Source organism: Ranitomeya variabilis, chromosome 6, assembly GCF_051348905.1.
Source record: "Ranitomeya variabilis isolate aRanVar5 chromosome 6, aRanVar5.hap1, whole genome shotgun sequence".
Lineage (NCBI taxonomy): Eukaryota > Metazoa > Chordata > Amphibia > Anura > Dendrobatidae > Ranitomeya > Ranitomeya variabilis.
Window position 1 is genome coordinate 34,267,322 of NC_135237.1, and position 26,652 is coordinate 34,293,973.

Genomic DNA, 26,652 nt, shown 5'->3' on the forward strand with positions numbered 1-26,652 from the left:
AATCATATATGTGAACTACAGATAATCTTGCCTGAAATTGCTCTTGGTCTTCAGTATTTTCAGAATATTCCTGAAACAAACAGTCTTGTATTAAATCTGCGGGGAATGCAGGGGTTAGGTTCCTACTGTTTTGTTATTAGAGGAGGGTCTTGGCCGAGAGGTTTTTTTCTACAGCAGACAGGGGCAGAGGAGGGGAGACACTTGTTGGAGCTAGTTGTCTTACAACCAGACACAAGAAAATGAGAAGAAGTAGGGTGGAGACAGCAAACAAAGGCGGCGCCTGTTGTAGCTATTTTTCTTACAACCAGACACAAGAAAGTGAGGAATAGAGGGGTGAAGGTGGCAGACAGTTGTCTTGCTGTCAGATACTAGACAGTGCAGAGGAAGGGCTCGTGACAACTGACAGAGAAGACCTCTGCTGCATCCAGTAGACTTACAGCAGGATAGAAGACAGTGTGGAGCAGAGGGGTGGGTGTGGAGTGGAGGCGTCTGCTGCAGCCAGTAGACTTACAGCAGGATACAAGACAGTGCGGAGCAGAGGGGTGGGTGTGGAGTGGAGGCGTCTGCTGCAGCCAGTAGACTTACAGCAGGATACAAGACAGTGTGGAGCAGAGGGGTGGGTGTGGAGGCTTCTGCTGCAGCCAGTAGACTTACAACAGGATAGAAGACACTGTGGAGCAGAGGGGTGGGTGTGGAGTAGAGGATTCTGCTGCAGCCAGTAGACTTACCGCAGGATAGAAGACAGTGCGGAGCAGAGAGGTGGGTGTGGAGTGGAGGCTTCTGCTTCAGACAGTAGACTTACAGCAGGATAGAGGACAGTGCGGAGCAGAGAGGTGGGTGTGGAGTGGAGGCGTCTGCTGCAGCCAGTAGACTTACAGCAGGATACAAGACAGTGTGGAGCAGAGGGGTGGGTGTGGAGGCTTCTGCTGCAGCCAGTAGACTTACAGCAGGATAGAAGACACTGTGGAGCAGAGGGGTCGGTGTGGAGTGGAGGCTTCTGCTGCAGCCAGTAGACTTACAGCAGGATACAAGACAGTGCGGAGCAGAGGGGTGGGTGTGGAGTGGAGGCTTCTGCTTCAGACAGTAGACTTACAGCAGGATAGAGGACAGTGCGGAGCAGAGGGGTGGGTGTGGTGTGGAGGCTTCTGCTGCAGCCAGTAGACTAACAGCAGGATAGAGGACAGTGCGGAGCAGAGGGGTGGTTGTGGAGGCCTCTGCTGCCTCCAGTAGACTTACAGCAAGATAGAAGACAGTGTGGAGCAGAGGGGTGGGTGTGGAGTGGAGGCTTCTGCTGCAGCCAGTAGACATACAGCAGGATAGAAGACAGTGCGGAGCAGAGGGGGGGGGGGGTGTGGAGTAGAGGCGTCTGCTGCAGCCAGTAGACTTACAGCAGGATACAAGACAGTGTGGAGCAGAGGGGTGGGTGTGGAGTGGAGGCGTCTGCTGCAGCCAGTAGACTTACAGCAGGATACAAGACAGTGTGGAGCAGAGGGGTGGGTGTGGAGTGGAGGCGTCTGCTGCAGCCAGTAGACTTACAGCAGGATACAAGACAGTGCGGAGCAGAGGGGTGGGTGTGGAGTGGAGGCGTCTGCTGCAGCCAGTAGACTTACAGCAGGATAGAGGACAGTGCGGAGCAGAGGGGTGGGTGTGGAGGCGTCTGCTGCAGCCAGTAGACTTACAGCAGGATAGAAGACAGTGCGGAGCAGAGGGGTGGGTGTGGAGGCTTCTGCTGCAACCAGTAGACTTCCTGCAGGATAGAGGACAGTGCGGAGCAGAGGGGTGGGTGTGGTGTGGAGGCTTCTGCTGCAGCCAGTAGACTAACAGCAGGATAGAGGACAGTGCGGAGCAGAGAGGTGGTTGTGGAGGCCTCTGCTGCCTCCAGTAGACTTACAGCAAGATAGAAGACAGTGTGGAGCAGAGGGGTGGGTGTGGAGTGGAGGCTTCTGCTGCAGCCAGTAGACATACAGCAGGATAGAAGACAGTGCGGAGCAGAGGGGGGGGGGTGTGGCGTGGAGGCGTCTGCTGCAGCCAGTAGACTTACAGCAGGATACAAGACAGTGCGGAGCAGAGGGGTGGGTGTGGAGTGGAGGCGTCTGCTGCAGCCAGTAGACTTACAGCAGGATACAAGACAGTGCAGAGCAGAGGGGTGGGTGTGGAGTGGAGGCGTCTGCTGCAGCCAGTAGACTTACAGCAGGATACAAGACAGTGCGGAGAAGAGGGGTGGGTGTGGAGTGGAGGCGTCTGCTGCAGCCAGTAGACTTACAGCAGGATACAAGACAGTGCGGAGCAGAGGGGTGGGTGTGGAGTGGAGGCGTCTGCTGCAGCCAGTAGACTTACAGCAGGATACAAGACAGTGCGGAGCAGAGGGGTGGGTGTGGAGTGGAGGCGTCTGCTGCAGCCAGTAGACTTACAGCAGGATACAAGACAGTGCGGAGCAGAGGGGTGGGTGTGGAGTGGAGGCGTCTGCTGCAGCCAGTAGACTTACAGCAGGATAGAGGACAGTGCGGAGCAGAGGGGTGGGTGTGGAGGCGTCTGCTGCAGCCAGTAGACTTACCGCAGGATAGAAGACAGTGCGGAGCAGAGGGGTGGGTGTGGAGGCTTCTGCTGCAACCAGTAGACTTCCTGCAGGATAGAGGACAGTGCGGAGCAGAGGGGTGGGTGTGGAGTGGAGGCTTCTGCTGCAGCCAGTAGACTTACAGCAGGATAGAAGACAGTGCGGAGCAGAGGGGTGGGTGTGGAGTGGAGGCTTCTGCTTCAGCTAGTAGACTTACAGCAGGATAGAGGACAGTGCGGAGCAGAGGGGTGGTTGTGGAGGCTTCTGCTGCAGCCAGTAGACTTACCGCAGGATAGAAGACAGTGCAGAGCAGAGGGGTGGGTGTGGAGTGGAGGCGTCTGCTGCAGCCAGTTGTCATAAAGTCAGACACAAGACAGTGAGAAGAAGAGGTGTGTAGACTGCAAAGGCTCCTGCTGAATCCAGCTGACTTACAGCCAGATACAATACATTGAGGAGCAGACAGGTAGAGGTGACAGACATGGGACACATCTGCTGCTGCCAGTTGTCTTAACCCCAGATAAAAGAGAAGGGAGGCTGGAAAACTGATTTTCTGGTACAGGTGGGAGAGGATGTATGTCTCAGTTTTATATACTTTTCAGTATGAGGCAAAACAGAGTCAAAACAAAAAAAATTGAGATTGCGAGATATACTTTATTTTCTATATTTAGTCTTCCTTTAGCATTTGCTCACTACCAGTGCTATCTGCTTGGCCTGGAAAGAAGTGTCAGCTGGGCAGCACTCCCCACAATGATTGACAGACCTCATTTATTTGTGGAGAGACCTGTCATTCATAGATGAGGAAAACTGGAGAGCGGCCTAGCGGACACATCTCTACAAAAATTAGATTGCAGATAAGATTGCTTTATATGTGTTTTCTGGGACACAGACATACTGATGGTTTGTCCTTAGATAGGCCATCAATCTCAGGTCAATGCGGGTCCGTATGACTGAAATGCAGAGAGCTGCATCCCTAACAAACAGGCAATCCCTGCATGTGTCGTGCCTGTCGAACAGCCGCGAGACATGCAACTGCGGGGACTCGAACATATTTTTCGAGCACGCCGAAGACACTCGATTAGCACCGAGCATGATAACAGCTTATCCCAGCCCGTTCGCTCATCAATAATGCTTTAAAATATCGGAGCTAGCATTAGAGGGACAATATGTCACCTTGTTATCTGTTGCAGCCTCCAGTTGTGCCTGTAGTTTTCCTATTTGCTCGTTGAGAAGGTCGATTTCCTGGTCTTTTAATAGTAACAGTTCTTCTGATTTTCCAGGTTTGGGAAGAAGATGTTTAGAAGAGAAGGTTTCCAGATGTTTAGAAGAGAAGGTTTCCGGATGTTCATGCTGTGTGTTTTCAACTTCATCCTAAATATGTAAAGTAGGTATTTAGACTTCAAACCTATATTCATCACATTAAGGGGGTCATTCACACAAAAGTTGCAATCGGTGGGGATCCATCTGCTGGGACCTTCACTGCTTCTGACAAAGACCTCGGAAATGACCCATAAGTAGCCACCTCTCCAGTCATACTACATGGGAATGCCGGACACAGCAGAGTACAGCACTCAGCTTTTTCCAGCAGTCCCATAGACAATAAATTCAATGGCGATGACCATGCTTGACCTCACCTCCATTAATAGGGGCTCTAACAGCGGTCCGTTCTCGAGATCACTGAGGTTCCCAGTGATTTCACAATCTGAGAATTATCATTTATGCTGTAATTTTAATGATGGGAATATCCCTTTATTAATGACTTATACTTTCAAAATAATAAGAAAACCTGTACACAACGCAGGATCCTCTCACCTTTAGCACTTTATTCTCCTGCTCCAGTTCCTGCAGACGGGTTTCGGCCTCCTTCCTCTGGATCTCCAGCTGCATGTGCAGCTGCTGAACCTCTTCATTCTTATTCTCCAGCTCCTCCCTGAACTGCTCAAGCTGCTCCACCAGGTTTGTGATCTGCCGGACAAAAATGAAGGAATGTAAGGCTGTGATTACAGACAGTTAGGCCGACAGATCTTCAGGCCCCCCCGAAAAATCCTTATACCTGTGATTATCTAATATGTACGGATGAATACTGGTGGAGGTGGCAGCACCCTAATGTGCAAGGTGGCTTAGGTAGGACATGTCTGCTTCAAGTACACAAATATACCCCAAAACAATTATTTTTGGCCTCATTCACATGAATGGGAATGAGCTGTAATACCCAATACAACCAGCAGACCAGAGTGGAGCTGTTTTGTAAATGTCAGATAACCCTAAGACAATTAAAATGTGACATCCAAGATTAGAAACATTTGTCTCCTTTCTTACGGTCAATGGGTTATGTCTTTTACTGCATCTTAGCTACTTTTAATTTAATGGACCTTCATTCGTAGCACCAAACACAGCCTAAAATCCAGGTGATTCTGTGGACGGGGAAACGGGGGAAACATGTAACGTATTAATTTCACTCAAAGCCATCAAGTCACCTCCTTCTCCTTTCTGTCCGTTGCGTCTCTCTCCACCTGCAGTTGTGCTTCCAGAGGCATTTCTCCCTTTAGTCCGATCACCACGGAAGGTCTTCTTTCCACCTTTGAAATAAATTCGGAAATGTTTTATGTAAGGTTCAGAAGGTAATAAGGGGGTGTACGCTTCATCACAGACACTATCTGCCGCTTCTGGCTATACAGCTAATTTAATATATTATTCTATTGGAGATACATGATAAGGAAAAAAGTATTGGGACAAGTTTTTTATTCATTCCCATTGCCCCTGTTGTATAATATCCGGCCCCTCACCACCCCCCGCCATATAAAATCTGGCCCCTCGCCCCGTGGAGAATAACATCTGGCCCCTCTTCCCCCCCCAATATATAACATTCGGCCATGTTGCGCCTCCCCTCCCCTGTGAATAACATTCGGCTCCATTGCCCCCGGTGTATAATAGCTAACCCTCATGCCCTTTGTATAGAACATCCCGCCACTCGCCTCCGGTGTATAACACCCAGACCCTACCATGCCGTCTGCCTTTATTAATATGTGAGAGCGGCCGGTGGTCCAGAGCTCATCGATCCCAGCGCAGTCCTGTAATAGGAACCACCAGTGTAAAAAGTCCATTCATGACATTTCTTCCTCCTGAATCTTTCCCCATCCCCTGTGAGTGATATTATTGAGAGTGGGAAGGAATTGCAGCAACTCAGCCACAAAGTGGAGACCCTGTAATGTTACAGAGCGGGGGCCCGAGTGATGAGGAGCAGAGGGCAGAGAAGTCACCAAGCACTACTGAATCCATAACTGCAGTCCAGACCTCCTCTGGTGTTAACATTAGCACAAGCACTGCGCGCCTGCTGAGAGCTTCATGGCCGAGCAGCTACATGCAGATGTACATCACCAAGCACAATGCTGAGCGTCAGATGTAGTGGTGTAAAGCCGCCAACACTGGACTCTGGAGGAGACGTGTTCTGTGAAGTGATAGATCACACTTCTGCCGCCTGATGGAGGAGTCTGGGTTTGGTGATTCCAGGAGGACGTTACCCCGACCCCATTGTGCCCGCTGAACAGTTTGGTAGAAGAGGATAATGCTGTGGGCTTGTTATCAGGGGACGACCTTGGCCTATTCGTTCCAGTGAAGGGAACCCGACAGCTTCAGCACAAGACATTGCGGACAGATGTAGCTTCCAGCTTTGTGAGAATTGTGAGCCCGGCCTCTCACAACATCAGGGTCGGACCTCACAAATGTTCTGGATGAAGGGGAAAAAATTCCCACAGATGCCTCCAAAACCTTGTAGAAAGTGTTCCCAGAAGGTGTCGCTGTTCCAGTACTTTTGCCCATGTGGTGTATATTGTCCATGGCGCACGTGAGATGCTTCAGGATGTGGCGGGCTGCATGCTGCGGGCAGGATTACGGTATATAAAGTTATCCAAGTATAGTTTCTCCTTGCGGAGATCGACATGCTAAGCATGCAGAGATGAGGCGACTTAAACTGGCAATGCTCCTCTGGGAAATATGCTAATTATGCAAATTGTCTCTTTAGAGAGGAAGAGAACTAGAACTCTAGTGCCACCTATTGGAAGGTAGCAATCCTACAAGTCAATGTCGACCCTTTAACGAGCCTTGTCAGATGACTTAGGATAAGAGCCAAACCAGAGTCTCTGTCTGCAAATTGAGATTCCGGCTTGGCTATTATCCTAAGTCATGTGACAAGGCTCGTTAAAGGGTCGACATTGACTTGTAGGATTGCTACCTTCCAATAGGTGGCGCTAGAGTTCTAGCTCTCTTCCTCTCTAAAGAGACAATTGGTATAAGGAGATTTTTGTGTACTCACCGTAAAATCTTTTTCTCCGAGTCATCATTGGGGGACACAGGACGAATGGGTGTTATGCTGCTGCCACCAGGAGGACACTAAGTTAAACACACACAAAAGATTAACTCCTCCCCTGCAGTATACACCCACAGGCTGGACAATCCAGAGCCAGTTCGGTAACAAAGCAATAGGAGTAAGCCAGTTAAAAGAAAACAGAAAACATGTCATAGTCAAAACACAGACTGAAAAGAACATCGAGCCAACTAGGCTAAAAGGGAGGGTGCTGTGTCCCCCAATGATGACTCGGAGAAAAAGATTTTACGGTGAGTACACAAAAATCTCCTTTTCTCCTACGTATCATTGGGGGACACAGGACGAATGGGACGTCCCAAAGCAGTCCCTGGGTGGGCAACCAGAAGTTATAAATGCTGTGCGAGCCTACGAGCTATAGATGAGACACAGCCGCTTGTAGGATTCGCCTACCGACGGAAGCGTCTGCCGAAGCCTGAAAGTGCACATGGTAGTGTTTCGTGAACGTATGTAAACTGGACCATGTAGCAGCCTTGCAGACCTGTGCTGCCGATGCCTGGTGCCGGATGGCCCAGGACGCGCCGACTGACCGGGTAGAATGAGCCTTGATCCCCGGAGGTACGGCGTGACCCTTGACACGGTAGGACTCTTGGATGGCGGAACGAATCCACTTGGCAATGGAGGCCTTAGAAGCGGGTAGTCCCTTCCGTGGTCCCTCCGGAAGAACGAACAAGGCGTCTGACCTACGGAGAGACGCAGTCCTGGAGACGTAACGTCTGAGACCCCTCACTAAGTCCAGAGTGTGGAGCGCCCTTTCCGTACGGTGGGAAGGAGCAGGGCACAGTGAGGGAAGGACAATCTCCTCATTAAGATGGAAGGAGGAAACGACCTTCGGAAGAAAGGTCGGACATGTCCGCAGAACCACCTTGTCCTGGTGGAACACGAGGAAAGGAGGACGGCACGACAGAGCTGCCAGCTCAGAGACACGTCTAATAGACGTGACAGCCACGAGGAAGGCAATCTTCCAAGACAAGAACAGCAAAGACACTTCATGCAAGGGCTCAAAGGGGGGCTCCTGAAGAGCACAGAGAACTAGGTTCAGGTCCCATGGTTCCAAAGGCATCCTGTAAGGCGGAACCATATGAGAAACACCCTGGATGAAGGTCCTGACCTGCAGTCTGTTTGCAATCCTTCTCTGAAAAAGAACCGAGAGAGCAGAAATTTGGCCCTTAAGAGAGCTGAGGGCAAGACCTAAGTCTACGCCTGATTGGAGGAATTCCAAAATGTGAGGGATAGAAAAAGCGGAGGGGGAAACGTCCCCGCGTCCTGCACCAGGCGAAGTAAGCCTTCCAAGCGCGGTGGTAGATGCGCATAGAAGAAGGCTTGCGTGCGCGGAGCATGGTAGATATCACTGTCTGGGGCAACCCCTTCTGCCTCAGTACCCAGGACTCAACAGCCACACCGTTAAACACAGGGCCTCTGAGTTCGGGTGGTAAATGGGCCCTTGAGACAGGAGGTCTGCGCGGCTCGGTAGCCTCCAAGGTACGTCTGAGACCAGTTGTACCATCTCGGCGTACCATGTTCTGCGCGGCCAGTCCGGAGCGATGAGAAGTACTGGAATCCGTTCTGCCTTGATCTTCCTGATTACCTTCGCCAGAAGGGGAATTGGGGGAAAGATGTATGGGAGTCTGAAACCCTGCCATGAGAGGACGAGAGCGTCGGCTCCGAAGGCTGAGGGGTCGTGAGACCTGGCCATGAAGACGGGAACCTGGCAATTGAGGCGAGATGCCATTAGGTCCACGTCCGGGGTCCCCCATCGAGAGCATATCTGTTGAAAGATTGCGGGATGGAGAGACCACTCTCCGGGATCGAGGCTGTGGCGACTGAGAAAGTCCGCTTCCCAGTTTTCCACGCCTGGGATGTAAACTGCTGAGAGTATGGAGTGGTTGGTCTCGGCCCAGCGGAGAATGAGCGCTACCTCGACCATGGCCGCTTTGCTGCGAGTGCCGCCTTGGCGGTTGATGTAGGCTACCGCAGTGGCGTTGTCGGACTGGACTCTGACCGCGCGGCCGGAAAGGAACGGCTGAAACTGGCGGAGAGCCAGTCTGATTGCCCGAATCTCTAGGATGTTGATGGGCAGCTGGGATTCCTGCGGAGACCAGCGACCCTGAGTCGAGTGGCGCTGGAACACTGCACCCCAGCCGAAGAGACTGGCGTCCGTCGTGACAACCAGCCAGTGCACCGGAAGGAAAGACTTCCCCCGAGTCAGGGAGGACCTCTTGGTCCACCACCTGAGGGACTGTCTGATTGGGCGAGAGAGAAAGAGACGGCGGTCGAGCGAGGCGGGATTCCTGTCCCATACTGCCAAAATGGCGTGTTGTAAGGGACGGAGGTGAAAAACCGCAAAGGGCACTGCTTCCATTGCCGCCACCATCCTGCCGAGTACCCTCATGGAGAAGCGTAGGGAGTGAGAGCGAGGTCGAGTAAGCTTCCGGACTTCTCTCTGTAGAGTGGATACCTTTTCCGGAGGCAAAAGTACTAGACCCTGAGAGGAGTCTAGGATCATTCCCAGGTAGGATATGGTTTGAGCCGGGACTAGGGAAGATTTTTTGAAATTGATCTTCCAGCCCAGGCGTAGAAAGGTATTTATAGTAACGTCTACCGCTTCTGAGCAGGACCGGAAAGAGGAGCCCTTTATGAGAATGTCGTCCAAGTAGGGCAACACCACTATGCCTCGAGCATGTAGAATGGCCACGGCAGCTGCCATGACCTTGGTGAACACCCGAGGAGCGGTGGCCAGCCCGAAAGGTAGGGCGACAAACTGAAAATGGTGCCCCTGGACCGCGAAGCGGAGGAAGCGCTGATGAGACGGTAGAATGGGAATGTGCAGGTAAGCGTCTTGAACATCTAGAGATGCAAGAAACTCGCCCTCTTCCAGAGAGGCAATTACCGAGCGGAGGGACTCCATACGGAATTGACGTACACGGACGTACTTGTTGAGAAGCTTGAGATCCAATATTGGACGTACTGAGCCGTCCTTCTTGGGTACGATGAAAAGATTGGAATAGAAGCCCTGGTACCTCTCGTTCTGAGGTACCGGGATGATGACCCCGTCTTCCCACAGCGATCTTATGGCCTGAAAATACTGACAGACCCTTGCTCTGGGAGGAGGGGACTGGAAGAAACGAGATGGAGGAAGAGAGACAAACTCTATCTTGTGACCGAAGGACACCAGATCGCGGACCCATCGGTCTGGAACTACCGAGAGCCACGCGTCCCGAAAAAAGAGTAGGCGGCCGCCAACTCTGTCGGTGTCCTTTGGCGCCTGCCAAGAGTCATTGAGGCGGAGACCTGTTAGGTCTGGGCCCCCTGGACCCCTGTTGTCTGGGTCTGCCTCTCCAAGAGGGAGAAGGTTTGTAAGAAGGCTGGGAGGCTCTGTCCTTGCGCTGACCTCTCCCGGCGCCGGATGGCGCGGAGGAAGGATTGGACCAATTGGAGCCGAAACGGAAATAACGGCCTCGGCCCTGTTGGTTGCGAAAGGGGCGAAAGGTTCGTTGCTGGGGAAGGAATTTGCTCTTTCCCCCTGTGGAGTCTGCGATTATCTTATCTAGTTTGTCCCCAAAAAGGCGTTCGCCCTGGTATGGAAGGGACGTGAGAGATTTTTTGGATCCTGAGTCCGCTTTCCAGTCCCTGAGCCAAAGGGATCTGCGGATCGTGACAGCATTGGCCGCTGCCTGTGAGGCACAGTTAGCCGCGTCTAAGGATGCGGAAACTACAAAGTCCCCCGCTCTGGCAATCTGAGTGGCCAGGTGTGAAACCTCGGGGGGTAAGTCGGCGTGCAGTGCTGTAGAGGCTAAAGACTCGGCCCAATGGGTCATGGCTTTTGCAACCCATGTGGCGGCAAAAGAGGGGAAGAGAGAAGCCGAGGAGGCTTCAAAGGCCGAGCGAGCCATCTGATCAATTTGTCTATCCGTGGGATGCTTGATGGACGCGCCCTCGGAGGAGGATAGAACCGCCTTGGTGGCTAGCCGCGACACTGGTGGGTCCACGGAGGGTGACTGAGACCACTCCTTAGCAAGGTCCTGAGCAAACGGATACTTCGATTGCATAGCCTTCTGACCTGAGAAGCGTTTGTCCGGACGGACTCTATGGAGATCGACAATGTCCTTGAATTGAGGATGCGTAGGAAAAAATCTATGAACCTTTGTAGTTCGCCCGAATGACACGGGATGAACCGCCTTGGACGGGGCTTCCTCCTCTAACTGTAGCGTCTGACTTACAGAGTCTATGAGAGAATCTAGGGTCTCTTGGTCGTGACGATACTCTGGGGAACAGGACACGCTGGATGCGTCGTCCAGGAAGGATTCCCTGCTATGAGCTGGGGATGAGTGACGAGAGACTTCGCTCTCTGAGCCGGAGGGTTGATCACGGACCGGAGATATTACCCTGGACCTCTTTCTAGATGAGCGAGGGCTTCTGGAAACGGTACGACCTCTGGGCCGAGAGGGGTTCTTAGACCGCGTTACATCATCCATGGAAGTGCCCTGGGTAAGGGACGGCTCACGGAGGGACTGTATCGTCCTTTCCAAGGATGCCACAGATCGAGCAAGGGAGGACGCCCATGCGGGGGTACTAGGCTCACTACATTCCGGGTCAGAGGCCGGAGTATCCTGTGCCGCAGACATTACGCAGGCGGAGCACAGCGGGGTAGTGTGACCTCGGGGCAGAGATACCTTGCAGGAGGTGCACACAGCAAAAATAACAGAGTGGGTCTTTCCAGTCCGTTTTTGCTGAGACTGTGACATCTTTACCATTAAGTGAGTGTACTGGCAGGGGGGGAGAAAACCCTACTGCGTGCGTCTCACCAAGTTCTGCGGTGCTTGGCAGGGAGATCCTGAAGTCCTGTGCGCTGTGGTGCTGCAGAGCCGCCAGCGCACTTCCTGGTCCAAGATGGCCGCCGAGATGTGAGAAGGGCGCTTCTCGGGAACGAGAAGCGCCCAGAGAGAGAGAGAGAGAGAGGGGGGGCGTGTCGTGGGCGGGCGGTGGATTCCCTGCTATGCGCGTCGGAACGCTGCCAATGCCGCCGCCCTCCTGCTGTATGAAGGAGGGAGTATGATCGCCCGCGTTGGAGTCCGGCCCAGGGCCGGTAAACTGTGTCACCGCTCTAACAGGGCGCCGGATTGCCCGCCATGCCCCCATTATAAGGCTGCCCCGCGGCTGCAGCGCCGCAATAGAAAGGGGATAAGGGATCCCTGAACAGGCGTCCTCTGTCAGCTCGTCGGCCCCCGCACTTACCTTGTGCGATAGGGCCGATGCTCCATCCACCTTCACCTTAGTAGGGAGAGGGTGGAGAGCTTCTGCCGCCGTGCAACATCCGCTATCTTCAGTGGTGATGCAGTGGGCGGCTGCACGGACGCCATATCATTAGTCCGGCTGTGCCCTGGCTCCAGGAGACTTAGGTGGATGATTAGTCCCCGTGGTCGCCTGACAAGGAGGGAGGGAGATCGGAACGCTAAGGAACCGTCGCCACACTGGAAAGTGAGCCAGGGCTGGCATCCATCGTCGCGGGAAAGGATACAGGAGGAACGCTCCGTGTACTTGCCCGTTGTTGGTGCGGGAGAGATCAGAGCTGAAAATTTGCCTGTCGCTCCCTTCCGTTAAAAACAAAAAATTGGTGGGGTCCTGAGGACCCAAGTGCCTCCTGAGACACTAAGTAAGAACTGGCTCTGGATTGTCCAGCCTGTGGGTGTATACTGCAGGGGAGGAGTTAATCTTTTGTGTGTGTTTAACTTAGTGTCCTCCTGGTGGCAGCAGCATAACACCCATTCGTCCTGTGTCCCCCAATGATACGTAGGAGAAATAACGTCTTACCTTCTGTAAGCCATCGGTGCTGATTATAAGAGCCTGCTCCAGCTCCCGAATCCGGCACTCCAGCTTCTCAATCTCATCGTTCCTCTCTTGGACGTCTCGCTGCAGCTGCTCTTTGCACAGCAGAAGTTCGCTGCACCTGTCAGTCTTTTCTTTAAGGTTGCTTTCTAGTTTTTCAACCTATAAATGACCCATATGAAGGAAAAATTTATACAAAAATGTAATATAATAAAGTGCACTTTTATTGCATGTCATCAATTCCTTCTTTTTTGTGTGTACTGTTCCTCATGCAGCAGGTATATTGTGAAGCAAAACAGAGCTGCCGTTCCTTCACTGTCAGAATCAGTGGAGGCCCCAGATATCGGACCCCCACTGATCACAAAGTGATAGCATATCCTAGCAGTATGTTATCACTTTATAAGTCTGGGACACCCTTTTAAAAGAAATCTCAACAGAAAATGAACTAATAGAGAAAAAGGAGAACTCTGCTCCTCCCCTCTCTTCTTCTCTCCATGCACAGGGACCTCTGCACAGGTCACTGAACACGCTCACGAGTCACGGCACTTTCCCTTAGAAGACATAAGGCTATTTTCAGCTGCTCACAGTTCAGAATAAGATGGCTGCTCCCATAATCAAGTATAGAAAACAGAAATAAATTTTAAAAAAAAAGGTACCATGGAAAGCAAAAGCAGATAAGAAAAAAAAATGTTTAAGAATACATCTTTCAATTTGCAAAATAAGGGGAGTCATTCCGGGTTGTCAGGATTTAGAATAAAAAAGAAAAAAAGTCTTGTTTTCCCAGAAATGCCTGTTTAGTGACAGCATTTTGCAATATACTTTGGAACGTGTATACAATTAAAAATAGTCTTTCACCTTACAAGAGCGCGTAGTTCTTCTACACTAGCTTAAAGGGGTATTCCCATCTCAAAAGATCCTCTTCCAACACATAGTAGGTGTAATAATAATATTATTAGCAAATACCTCCAATTAGAAATGTAACATAGTTCTTCTGATACCCTATGTTGCTTACCCAATGTAGGGCACTTGGGTATCTCATGGTTATGACCACTAACAGCTAACTAACTTTCACTATATGAGTAGTCGGAACCAGGGATACCCAACCTTGGAGATGGGAATACCCCTTTAAACATTTGGACCATATTAGAGCAACATTCTCTGGAAGTGCCGTATTTTGCAGTAAATTGTCTACGGGCCAAGTCCGGTGTTGCAGGCTATACCTGGTTAAGCCAATGCTTCAAATCCATACACAGCACATCGATGTTAGATACATTTTCTAAAGCCTGGACAAACCCTTTAAATAAAGCATCCAATTACTGACAATATAGTGGCGAGCTGCAGGTAATTAACACACAACAATGTGACTTATGTGCCGGAAGTGTCAAGTCATTGGAAATTGTCATAATTGCATAGTATTCTTTAGGCTTTTTATAGCCACAAGAGTTGCAGTGAGCAACAACTAGTCAGAGTTCTCCAGGATGAATATATACATAATTGCCTAAATTGGAATGCACCCATCATTGTATGTCCTAAGTAGTTTGGACCTTAAAGAGTTACTCCCATGTCCATAAAATTGGATTGTCGGACAGAGCCTTTAAATACGAACATTTTTGCAGTTTACTGCTTGTTAACATTTTCCATCACTCTTGAGATATTAACACTTACAGCTTGTTGCCTTGGAGACCGACCACCTTTCCTAAACAGCAGAAGATGCTAGCGCTTTTCTATTCGGCTTGTAAGGATTGCTTTGAAGCTGGCCTGGATCGCTAGAGCGCACTGTGATCTCTTAATCCCGGCCAGCTTTAGCGCAGTGCTTAAAAGACAGCAGCGGTGGTCGGTCTCCTAGGCAACAAGCTGTAAACAAAAGAAAAGTGTTAATATCTCAAGAACAGCTGCAAATTTTAAAAAGCAGCAAATTGCAAAAGTGCTTTATCTGACAATATCCATCAATGAAGACCAGAAGCAGAAATCTATTTCCTTCTCAGACAGATTGCCGCTATTCCACTGATCAGAGGACAGATTCGATATTTATTTTTTTTTGCTCAGTTTTGTCACAAAACCTGAAGAATTTCCTAGCACTGGCAAGGTGAATGAGATCCCCGAAGTCTCATGCACACGCGGATTATTTTTTTCCTTGCAGAGTTAAATCTGCAGCATGTCAATTCTTTCAGCTTTTTTTTTTTGCTGCAGATTTCACCCCAACTAATGAGTGGTGGGGAAAATCTTCAAAAAAAAAAAAAAAGCATGTAAAAAATGTGACAAAAAAAAAAACTAAAATCTTTTGTGAAGTGTTTTTCCTGCCGACACATCAGGATTTGCAGCAGTTTTGGTTTTTAGTTTTAGTTATTGGTGGGCTGCAGCTACATTTCCCAGTGCAATGTCGGCGGGGGACACGACCTCCTACCTGGGTGCTCTGGTTGTCAGTGACGGGTTGGTGTCTTTGTGGCATTTTCAGCTGCTCCTCTAGTTTCTGGATTTCTTGCTGAAATACATCTCTCTCGTGTTCCCGATCGACCGCTTGTTCCTGCATCACAAAAAAAAAAAAGCACACAAAATGAGCGGAGGAGCATTATTAGGGGAAAAAATACACGTATAAAAGAGTATAAAGTCTCATGGCGCACATATAATACAGCTATAAATTGACATGATGTTCCCTCACTTAATGATCGCTGGGTATTTGACCCCTGGGACCCCCCTAAGTGTGATGAGGCTACAGCCCTGAATTCCCTTTTTTCCTGTATAGCGCCACTGTGACTACCTGGCTGTAAAGGGAACTGCAGCCGGCCTCATTTACGTTGCCAGAGACGTCTCTGCGCAGAGGAAAAACAGTGAAGGGGATGCAACGCTGCAGAGGTCCCGGGGCAGAGCTGACAGAGGAGTGTAGCTTCTAATATTATACTCAGAAATGTGATTCGCGTCTGTCTCCACCGCTATCGTCCAATTCTCTATAAGTTTCCCATATATTCCCCTTATGTATCCTCCTCTCCTGGCTCTTGGTTACACATAACAACCAATCACAGAGCAGCTTCCATTTTACCAGAGCAGTTTAAAAAATCAAAGCTGCGCTGTGATTGGTTGCTATGGGCAATAGAGACCGTTTCTGTTTCTATGTGGGTGTATACAGTGCCTACAAGTAGTATTCAACCCCCTGCAGATTTATAATAATAATAATAATCTTTATTTTTATATAGCGCTAACATATTCCGCAGCGCTTTACAGGTTGCACACATTATCGTCGCTGTCCCCGTTGGGGCTCACAATCTAAATTCCCTATCAGTATGTCTTTGGAATGTGGGAGGAAACCGGAGTGCCCGGAGGAAACCCACACAAGCACGGAGAGAACATACAAACTCTTTGCAGATGTTGTCCTTGGTGGGGCTTGAACCCAGGACTCCAGCGCTGCAAGGCTGCTGTGCTATCCACTGCGCCACCGTGCTGCCCCTTGATTTAGCAGGTTTACACATTTGGAATTAACTTGGCATTGTGACATTTGGACTGTAGATCAGCCTGGAAGTGTGAAATGCACTGCAGCAAAAAAGAATGTTATTTGTTTATTTTTATTTTTTTAAATTGGGAAAAGTTTTTTCAGAGGGTCATTTATTATTCAACCCCTCAACCCACCAGAATTCTGTTTGGTTCCCCTAAAGTATTAAGAAGTAGTTCAGGCACAAAGAACAATGAGCTTCACATGTTTGGATTAATTATCTCTTTTTCCAGGCTTTTCTGACTATTTAAGACCCTCCTCAAACTTGTGAACAGCACTCAAACATGGTCAACATGGGAAAGACAAAGGAGCATTCCAAGGCCATCAGAGACAAGATCGTGGAGGGTCACAAGGCTGGCAAGGGGTACAAAACCCTTTCCAAGGAGTTGGGCCTACCTGTCTCCACTGTTGGGAGCATCTTCCGGAAGTGGAAGGCTTATGGAACTACTGTTAGCCTTCCACGGCCTGGACAGCCTTTGAAAGTTTCCTCCCGTGCCGAGGCCAGGCTTGTCCGAAGAGTCAAGGCTAACCCAAAGACAACAAGGAAGGAGCTCCGGGAAGATCTCATGGCAGTGGGGACATTGGTTTCAGTCAATACCATAAGTAACGTACTCCACCGCAATGTTCTCCGTTCCAGACGAGCCCGTAAGGTACCTTTACTTTCAAAGCGTCATGTCAAGGCTCGTCTACAGTTTGCTCATGATCACTTGGAGGACTCTGAGACTGACTGGTTCAAGGTTCTCTGGTCTGATGAGACCAAGATCGAGATCTTTGGTGCCAACCACACACGTGACGTTTGGAGACTGGATGGCACTGCATACGACCCCAAGAATACCATCCCTACAGTCAAGCATGGTGGTGGCAGCATCATGCTGTGGGGCTGTTTCTCAGCCAAGGGGCCTGGCCATCTGGTCCGCATCCATGGGAAGATGGATAGCACGGCTTACCTGGAGATTTTGGCCAAGAACCTCCGCTCCTCCATCAAGGATCTTAAGATGGGTCGTCATTTCATCTTCCAACAAGACAACGACCCAAAGCACACAGCCAAGAAAACCAAGGCCTGGTTCAAGAGGCAAAAAATCAAGGTGTTGCAGTGGCCTAGTCAGTCTCCTGACCTTAACCCAATTGAAAACTTGTGGAAGGAGCTCAAGATTAAAGTCCACATGAGAAACCCAAAGAACCTAGATAACTTGGAGAAGATCTGCATGGAGGAGTGGGCCAAGATAACTCCAGAGACCTGTGCCGGCCTGATCAGGTCTTATAAAAGACGATTATTAGCTGTAATTGCAAACAAAGGTTATTCCACAAAATATTAAACCTAGGGGTTGAATAATAATTGACCCACACTTTTATGTTTAAAATTTATAAAAATTTAACTGAGCAACAAAACTTTTTGGTTTGTAAGATTTATGCATCTGTTAATAAATCCTGCTCTTGTTTGAAGTTTGAAGGCTCTAACTTATTTGCATCTTATTAAACCTGCTAAATCTGCTGGGTTGAATACTACTTTTAGGCACTGTATATGGGCATGAGGCGGCCATTATTCCATTATATTAAATACAGACAGAAATGTTCATGCTTTTAATGAGAAAAAAACCCATCGCTGTGTTAGTGGCTGGTTCTCCTGCGCTCGCTCTGCCTGGTCTGTCATGCAGTCGGAGAGGAAGATCGTGTTTCCTCTTTGGCAGGAGCGGGCGCACCGTGTCCGTGTCCACCCTGGGCGGTGAGGACGGTACAATCACACATACGCTGCGTCACTGTGCAGTGAGAGGAGGAAACCCAAGTCTTGAGCACGAGCAGATTGGCTGCAGCATTTTTGACATGACGTCAACGCTGCAGCCTAACAACAGAGATCGGGGCAGCGGTGCAGACCAGGGGAGGAGGAGTAACGCACCATTTATTTGGTACTATTAATGGAGCTTATAGTAAAAAAAAAAAAATCTGAAAGAAACTTGTCAGTCCCATAGACTGAAGCTAGAAAGAACAGGGGCTCAGGGGCACTTTCTACTAATTGTCGGGGATCTGAGCAGCTCAACCCTCGTACTGTGAATAGGCGATTAATGTGGTTTGTGGAAAAATCCCTTTAACTAGTCTAACATTGTGAGGACCCCCATCACTGACACCACCTCTATTGGGGAGAGGTTCAAATAATCTTCACATGCAACCTCCAACGCGTTTCGCTTCCTCACTGTTGTGTTACTGCGAGATCTGTCCACTTCTAAAATGGTTTAGGATGATTGATCCTTACAAAATCATATATATATATATATATATATATATATATATATATATATATATATATATATATATATCCATCTTCATATATACGTGTATGTGGAGAGAGAGAGAGAGAGAGAGAGAGAAAGAAAGAAAGAGAGAGATTTTGTTAAGATCAATCATCCTAAAGCATCTTGGAAGTGGACAGATCTAGCAGTAACACAATATTGAGGAAGCGAAACGCGTTGGAGATTGAATGTGAAGAATGTATATCTCTATCTATCTATCTATCTATCATCTATCTATCATCTATCTATCATCTATCTATCATCTATCTATCATCTATCTATCATCTATCTATCATCTATCTATCTGTCTTCTTTTATCCCGGTATTCATATCTTAGACTGAAATATATATATCTCTCAGACCGGGAGATCAATGGTGAATTCAGGAACAATCTAGGTCTGCGAGGAAGTCTTGTAGTCCATAAGTGGTTTACTTACGTCTAGGAAGCGACGTGTCTTCTCCAGCTGTTTTTCCAGAGCAAGGTTTTTCTGGCGGAGATCTTCCAGGTCAGCGTTCTTCTCCTGCTCCAAATCTGTATACCGGTTCACCTGATCCTCCAGCTCCACCTCCAGAACCTTGACGTGTTTGTGGAGGTCTCCAGAGTCCTTCTCAGCCTGACGCTGAACCTCGATCTTCTCCATCAGCAGCTTCTCCGTCTCTTCCAGCAGCTCTGTTCAGGGAGGCGACACACAATCCCATCAATCCCTATTCAAAGGTGACGTCCTCCAATCAGTAGAATCTCAGTAACCCCAATGCTCATGGCAGGAAAAACATTGGATGGAGCGGAAGTGTTGGAGGTTTTTGATTTTTCAAGCAAGTGACACCTAAATCTGTATGAACTGGGGCGTGTGTCTCAGTATATATATGGCAAGCGTAATAGAGAACTGGTTTTTGGGTAATAAAAAAAAAATGTGACAAATTATATATAAAGAGGTTTTACCCAATATAAAAATATAATCTGCAGCACTCACAAACGTGCGGTACATATGGCAGGAGTTATATAATTAAATCTAAATGCAGATGAACCATGGTCATGGCATTCACTTTATTGCCGACCTGGCCTACTTATGTTCTCTGTAGCTGTATTCGAGCAGGTTAACCTAATAACTTCTCCCTTGGGGCCCTCAAAAGACAATATCGGACTTAAAGGGGTTGTCCAGGGGTTGTCCAAAATTGATAAAACATGGCTGCTTTCCTTCCGAAATAGCGCCACCTTTGACCGTGAGTTGTATTTGGGACTTTCACCGAGCCCAAAAATTAAGGGAGCACAGCACTGGATTCTGCAGTCCCACTTGAATTGAGCCATGCTGCGGTTCCCCTGCACAGCACTGGGATGACTGCACAGTCCGATGGATGTCTCCGGAGCATGCCCGGCACCACCTTTCTTGCTGCGATCGTCACCTCCCCACCTTTGATTGAAGTAGATGCTGTCTCCATACAATCTGTGGGAGATGTCGGGGGCGGCAGAGGTGGTGCTGAGCGCAATCAGGTGACACCGATCTGACCGATCCTTGCACCGATCCTTGCAGTGGGACCATGTTTCACAACTGTAGGGATGGGCATTAAGGTGCTGGCTGTCGACAGCTTCCCTTTAAAGATTAAATATCAAAAATATTCGTAGATGTCACAAAAATTTCCAGTTTTTTAATTTATGCATTTTATTTTTAATTACTTTTGATTGTGTAAAATTTTTCCTAAACACTCTCAAAGATCCAATGTTTTTCCGCTTCATGATGAAAGCCGGGACGTGAGCGTCCAGTGCACCGGGTGCAGTTAGGCATACAGTATATATATATCAATACTTTTTCACGCTTTGGAGTTTGGAGCAAACTGCAAAACTTACACCGGGTGCGGTTATATCAGGGAGAGAGAAACCATCACAAGGAGGATTTAGACGTATGGAAAGAAAAATCACCGAAAAACAAAAAAAAAAATGCAATTTTCTTAAAAATCACCGTTTCCGGCGACCCCCTGCCTATTACCATCATCTTATGTGAGTGATCATCTGTGATGCAATACAACATATAGTGCCAAAATGAATAGATCGATCAATCGAATCTGGAAGAGGGGGTAGTGGGGGAGTTGGATAGATTTCCGAATCAAGTTAAAAGGGGGTGAAGAGTCACTAGGGGAGCTGTGATTGGATGATGGATAAGATGATGGTTAAGATGCATGTTAATGAGAGGTAGAGAGTTTAACCCCTTGCTAGCAAAAGGGGTTTGGAGCACCACAAGAGGAGTGGTTAAGGCACAGGAGCCGGCAATTTAGCAAGCGAGGATTAGTGCAAGGTATCAAGGAGCCCAAAAAGCCAGAGGATTAGTTCCTTCCCAAATCGTAGCCATTACAACACCCGATTAGAGGTTGGCCATGCGGGGGGTACAAACACACCTTCTTTGGGAGCTGCAACGACTGCAGCTTCTACTAAGCCTGGGAGAATAGAGAACAAAACAAATGCAGTGTAATTCACATGCCGCGTACAGTTCTTCTGTCAATGCTGGAGAGAAGAGAGAGCGGCAAAGGGAAGAACGGGGGTGAATAGTAACCGGAGAATGTGGGGCGAGGATTACATGTAAAGGCGACGTTATACCCAATGCACAGGCCCCGAGAAAACATCTGCCGTCCGATGACATCATCATCATCATGACATCACGGCAGCAGCAAGCAGAGCCAACAGATGACATCATCATCATCATGACATCACGGCAGCAGCAAGCAGAGCCAACGGATGACATCATCATCATCATGACGTCACGGCAGATGCAAGCAGAGCCGACGGATGACATCATCATGATCATGACGTCACGGCAGCAGCAAGCAGATCTGATGGATGACATCATCATCATCATGACATCACGGCAGCAGCAAGCAGAGCCAACGGATGACATCATCATGACGTCACGGCAGATGCAAGCAGAGCCGACGGATGACATCATCATGATCATGACGTCACGGCAGCAGCAAGCAGATCTGATGGATGACATCATCATGATAACGACATCACAGCAGCAAGCAGAGCCGACGGATGACATCATCATCATCATGACATCACGGCAGCAGCAAGCAGAGCCGACGGATGACATCATCATGATCACAACGTCACGGCAGCAGCAAGCAGAGCCAATAGGCTGCTGCGTGATATGCGTGCTTGCTTTACCGGGACCTGTCACAATGAGGGCTTACCTGATGAGAAAGGAGAGCGATGGGGCTCTGGACACAACACAGAACATGTTATACTTCGAGGTGGGGGAAAAAACTTTTGTTAAAATGGAAAAAAAAAAAATGGAACAGGAAAGACTAATGCTTCAGAATATAATCCGTGCTCCTGACATGTCTAAAAAAAAAACAACAAAAAAACAAAACAAAAACCTCCTATAATTTTTCCTATATTGTGCTGTTCCACTATTAATCCTCCAGTAAAACTAGGAATAAATTGGGCGTTACCATTTCACTTTATTAAGCGTCTGACAATGTCCAATCAGCGCTGAGCGAGTAGGTACACCCACTAATATTTTCAATTCTTCACATATTTCAAGAGCAATAGAGGAGCAGCACAATGCAAACTTCAAGAAAAAAAAAAAAGATGCTGCCGAGTTGTTATTTCTTTAGTAGCAAGTAATTACTAAAACAGACATGTCAGGAGAGCGGATTTAATATAAAAAGTACCTGAAAAGGGAAAAAACTGGTTTAAATAATAAAACAGGATCAGTCACCACTAAAATGGAATCTGTCAGCGGGTTTGTTGCCATGTAATCTGAGAGCAGCATGATGTAGGGGCGGAGACCCTGATTATAGCGATGCGTCACTTACTGGGCTGCTTGGTGCAGTTTTCATAAAATCCCAGTTTTCTGTCCTGCAGATCTAGCAGTGCTCTGAATGCGGAGCCCTGTATAACCCCACCCACACCACTGATTGGCTGATTCCTGTGTATACTGGCAGAAAGCTGCCAATCAGTGATGGGGGCGGGGTTATACAGAGCACGAGGATTACACGGCAGGAGACAATTAGTCCTCTAGTGAATTGTACTAGACACTGATTTTACTGAAACTACAACAAGCAGCTCAGTAAGTGACACAACACAGGAATCAGCCTCTCAGCCCCAACATTTTGCTGCTCTCAAATTACATAGCAAAAACTGCTGACAGATTCCCTTTAAAGGTGATGTCCGGGGCCTAGATCATCTGAAAACAACGAAATCTGCCCTATTCATCTGCTCGGTCAGCCCCAAAAATCCAGTCTGCCCCAGCACTGAAAGTGATGACATTACAGTTTACCTGTCCCAGGAGCACTGCTGCCTGTGATTGGCTGCAGCGGTCAGGTGTCTTGAACAATGCACCAGAGAGACATCTGTATGTATTTTTAAAGTCACCTGACCGCTGCAGCCAATCACAGTCCGCTACAGTCCTGGAATAGGTGAATGGATGAACGGTGCCATCACTTCTGATGCAGCGCAGGACATGGGGCGGCCTATGCAGGATCCTTATGGGTATCAGCAGGTAAAATGGGCAGATTTTATTTTTTTGGGAAAGTAGAACATTGTATTTAACACAAACAACCCCTTTATGGGGTCATCCATATGGATAGACAGGCAGCAGATTTTTCAGCAGAATTGCATACAGAAGATCCACCGAGTATTCCAATACCAACATTGTGAGTTTTTGTAAAGTTTGATCCATAAACACACAGAGATGGATAATTGTGGATTTTCTGTTGCAAGAAGTCCATTCCCATGTGGACTTAGTTTAAGAATTAGAAAAATCCCCAAAAAGTCCATTTTGGAAAACACAGAAACTTTCTTCTCCGGACCCAGAAATTCAGTAGTAAAATATGAACAAGGATTAAAATGTACAAGGTGCGAATGTTCGCACCACTAGAGGGAGCTGAAGAGCGTGCTGCATACTGGGGTATATTATACTCAATATTCATCTACAGGAGGCAGCACACAATATAATGGGAACCCAGTAAGACAATTTCCTAACAATATTTTCTACCTCGGTTTTAAATAACCTGTTTTGAAGTAATCCCATGTGCCAGCAATGAGAAATCGAGCTTTGACGGTACATGTAAATTAGCCTAGAAGTGCATGGGGGCGGGGCTTCAACATACACTGAGTGCAGACATGCCCCCAATGCACTTCCCGGCTAATCTGCATGAGGCTACCCAGCTCAGTATCTCGCCGCTGGCACATCAGATTACCACAAGACACACTTTTATGGTTGCACTAGGACCTATACACGAGTTTGATCACTAAAATCATCCTTCTTTAAGAGAAGAAATATACAGAATTGCACGTTGTCCTGCTGCACTGCAGTGATGGGTAAGACGAGTCTTTGGAGCAATTATTAAGGCCTGATCACTATATAACCAGCGTCCCTGGTGCTCTGGGTGCAGGGACAGTGTGCAGTAATGTGATCTGGCCCCAGGCTTATATGAGCGGCACAGTACAGCTTTCGGGCAGGGGTACCTACGTTGCTCAGCGGGCGCTGCATCGGCTCTCAGGGCCAGCTTCTGGCGGCACAGCAGCTCCTTCTCCTCTTGTACCAGCTGCCGCTCCTGCTCCAGCTCCTGCAATCTGTTACCTGTACTCTGCAGCTCCTGTTCAAGATGCCGGATCAGGTCGCTCTTTTCCTGCATTTGCTTTTCAAGAAAGACTCTTTCGTCTGTGTAGCCATCGAGGAGGCCTGGAAATAGCAATGGGGGACAGATCGGTGAGTGGGATCTCAAGAGCAAGAAAGTCTGTGCAGCAAATATATAATGTCTGTTTATATCAAGAAGATCCAGAAAATTGCAAATTACACACAATAGCGGATTTAGTTTATACTTTAGTTACATTAATTCACATTTTAGAAAGTTTTCTGAACAACATCAGCAGTCACATTACTGATCCTGAGTTACATCCTGTATTATACTCCAGAGCTGCACTCACTATTCTGCTGGTGCAGTCACTGTGTACATACATTACATTACTGATCCTGAGTTACATCCTGTATTATACTCCAGAGCTGCACTCACTATTCTGCTGGGGCAGTCACTGTGCACATACATTACTGATCCTGAGTTACATCCTGTATTATACTCCAGAGCTGCACTCACTATTCTGCTGGTGCAGTCACTGTGTACATACATTACATTACAGATCCTGTGTTACATCCTGTATTATACTCCAGAGCTGCACTCACTATTCTGCTGGTGCAGTCACTGTGTACATACATTACATTACTGATCCTGAGTTACCTCCTGTATTATACCCTAGAGCTGCACTCACTATTCTGCTGGTACAGTCACTGTGTACATACATTACATTACTGATCCTGAGTTACATCCTGTATTATACCCCAGAGCTGCACTCACTATTCTGCTGGTGCAGTCACTGTGTACATACATCACATTACTGATCCTGAGTTACATCCTGTATTATACCCCAGAGCTGCACTCACTATTCTGCTGGTGCAGTCACTGTGTACATACATTACATTACTGATCCTGAGTTACATCCTGTATTATACTCCAGAGCTGCACTCACTATTCTGCTGGTGCAGTCACTGTGTACATACATTACATTACTGATCCTGTACTGATCCTGTATTATACTCCAGAGCTGCACTCACTATTCTGCTGGTGCAGTCACTGTGTACATACATTACTGATCCTGAGTTACATCCTGTATTATCCTCCAGAGCTGCACTCACTATTCTGCTGGTGCAGTCACTGTGTACATACATTACATTACTGATCCTGAGTTACATCCTGTATTATACCCCAGAGCTGCACTCACTATTCTGCTGGTGCAGTCACTGTGTACATACATTACATTACTGATCCTGAGTTACATCCTGTATTATACCCCAGAGCTGCACTCACTATTCTGCTGGTGGAGTCACTGTGTACATACATTACATTACTGATCCTGAGTTACATCCTGTACTATACCCCAGCGCTGCACTCACTATTCTGCTGGTGCAGTCACTGTGTACATACATCACATTACTGATCCTGAGTTACATCCTGTATTATACCCCAGAGCTGCACTCACTATTCTGCTGGTGCAATCACTGTGTACATACATTACATTACTGATCCTGAGTTACATCCTGTATTATACTCCAGAGCTGCACTCACTATTCTGCTGGTGCAGTCACTGTGTACATACATTACATTACTGATCCTGAGTTACATCCTGTATTATACCCAGAGCTGCACTCACTATTCTGCTGGTGCAGTCACTGTGTACATACATTACTGATCCTGTACTGATCCTGAGTTACATCCACCAGCAGAATAGTGAGTGCAGCTCTGGAGTATAATACAGGATCTTACTTAGAATCAGTACTACAAAAATTCTGTCAGATTTATTCTACATACAGGTTATGATATAGTGCTGGGAGGAGAATGCGGACGGCAATGAAGCCGTACTGTGGAGTCGATCACTGGTGGGCAGTACACACTGGCACTACGGTGCACCCTTTTGATCACACAGTATCCCCGCCTAGAGATGTGATGGCATTGGCAGCATGCGGCCGGGCTGCCATCCGCCTGCACTGTACAGGCATTGCTAGGAGAACACGGAGGATGCACATAACTGCGCCGACACAAGTCATTAACCCTGAAAGTGATGACATAAATCTCCTATATCTGCCGTTCTCTCCAGGCACATCACTTATTAAGAGCTCAGCCCAGATAAATATTGACAAGTCCGTGCAGGTTTTATAGCATTGTCTCTGAATTCCAGCTGTCATCTGCTCGCCGTACGTGAAGGATTCTGACACCTGGCGACTATAGCTACGTCCGCCATGGAGACACTGTTTCCACAATAAGAAATCCCTCTGATCATTTGTCCTCCTGTTTGTGAAATGTTCTCTGCTATTGACAAAACAGTCTAATAACCCATAAAGCCTCCGACCCCTGAGTTATCGGTCACTGCAGCAGAATAGTAGCCATCATTCATTCATGAAAGCTCCAAAGTCCAGGAGGATGCAGTAGGTCTAAAGGCATATGGACGTCAAGGAGGACCCCCATCCTGGGACCCCACTATGAGCCAGGTCTGCATACTCTGAACCCAGCAGTGGGGTAATTACTAGGTCCAATTGATGTACATTTACAGTACGTATTATTAGGTGACTAAAGGGAA

At 48.1% G+C, this 26,652-nt stretch overlaps 1 protein-coding gene across 4 annotated transcripts in view; it reads right to left on the reverse strand.

Moving 5' to 3' along the window:
* The window catches only part of AKAP9 (A-kinase anchoring protein 9), a 215,368-nt gene that overhangs the window by 26,225 nt on the left and 162,491 nt on the right, over window positions 1–26,652 (reverse strand). For 3 of the 4 annotated variants that reach the window (XM_077268209.1, XM_077268212.1, XM_077268211.1), the window contains 8 exons: window positions 23,993–24,205; window positions 20,916–20,954; window positions 18,965–19,197; window positions 15,163–15,282; window positions 12,744–12,920; window positions 5,029–5,130; window positions 4,364–4,516; window positions 3,725–3,922 (listed from right to left, as the gene is read on the reverse strand). In XM_077268209.1, coding sequence (XP_077124324.1) covers window positions 3,725–3,922; window positions 4,364–4,516; window positions 5,029–5,130; window positions 12,744–12,920; window positions 15,163–15,282; window positions 18,965–19,197; window positions 20,916–20,954; window positions 23,993–24,205 — 1,235 coding nt within the window. The remainder of the gene's footprint in view (window positions 1–3,724; window positions 3,923–4,363; window positions 4,517–5,028; window positions 5,131–12,743; window positions 12,921–15,162; window positions 15,283–18,964; window positions 19,198–20,915; window positions 20,955–23,992; window positions 24,206–26,652) is intronic. The other variant, XM_077268210.1, reaches the window with a different exon arrangement.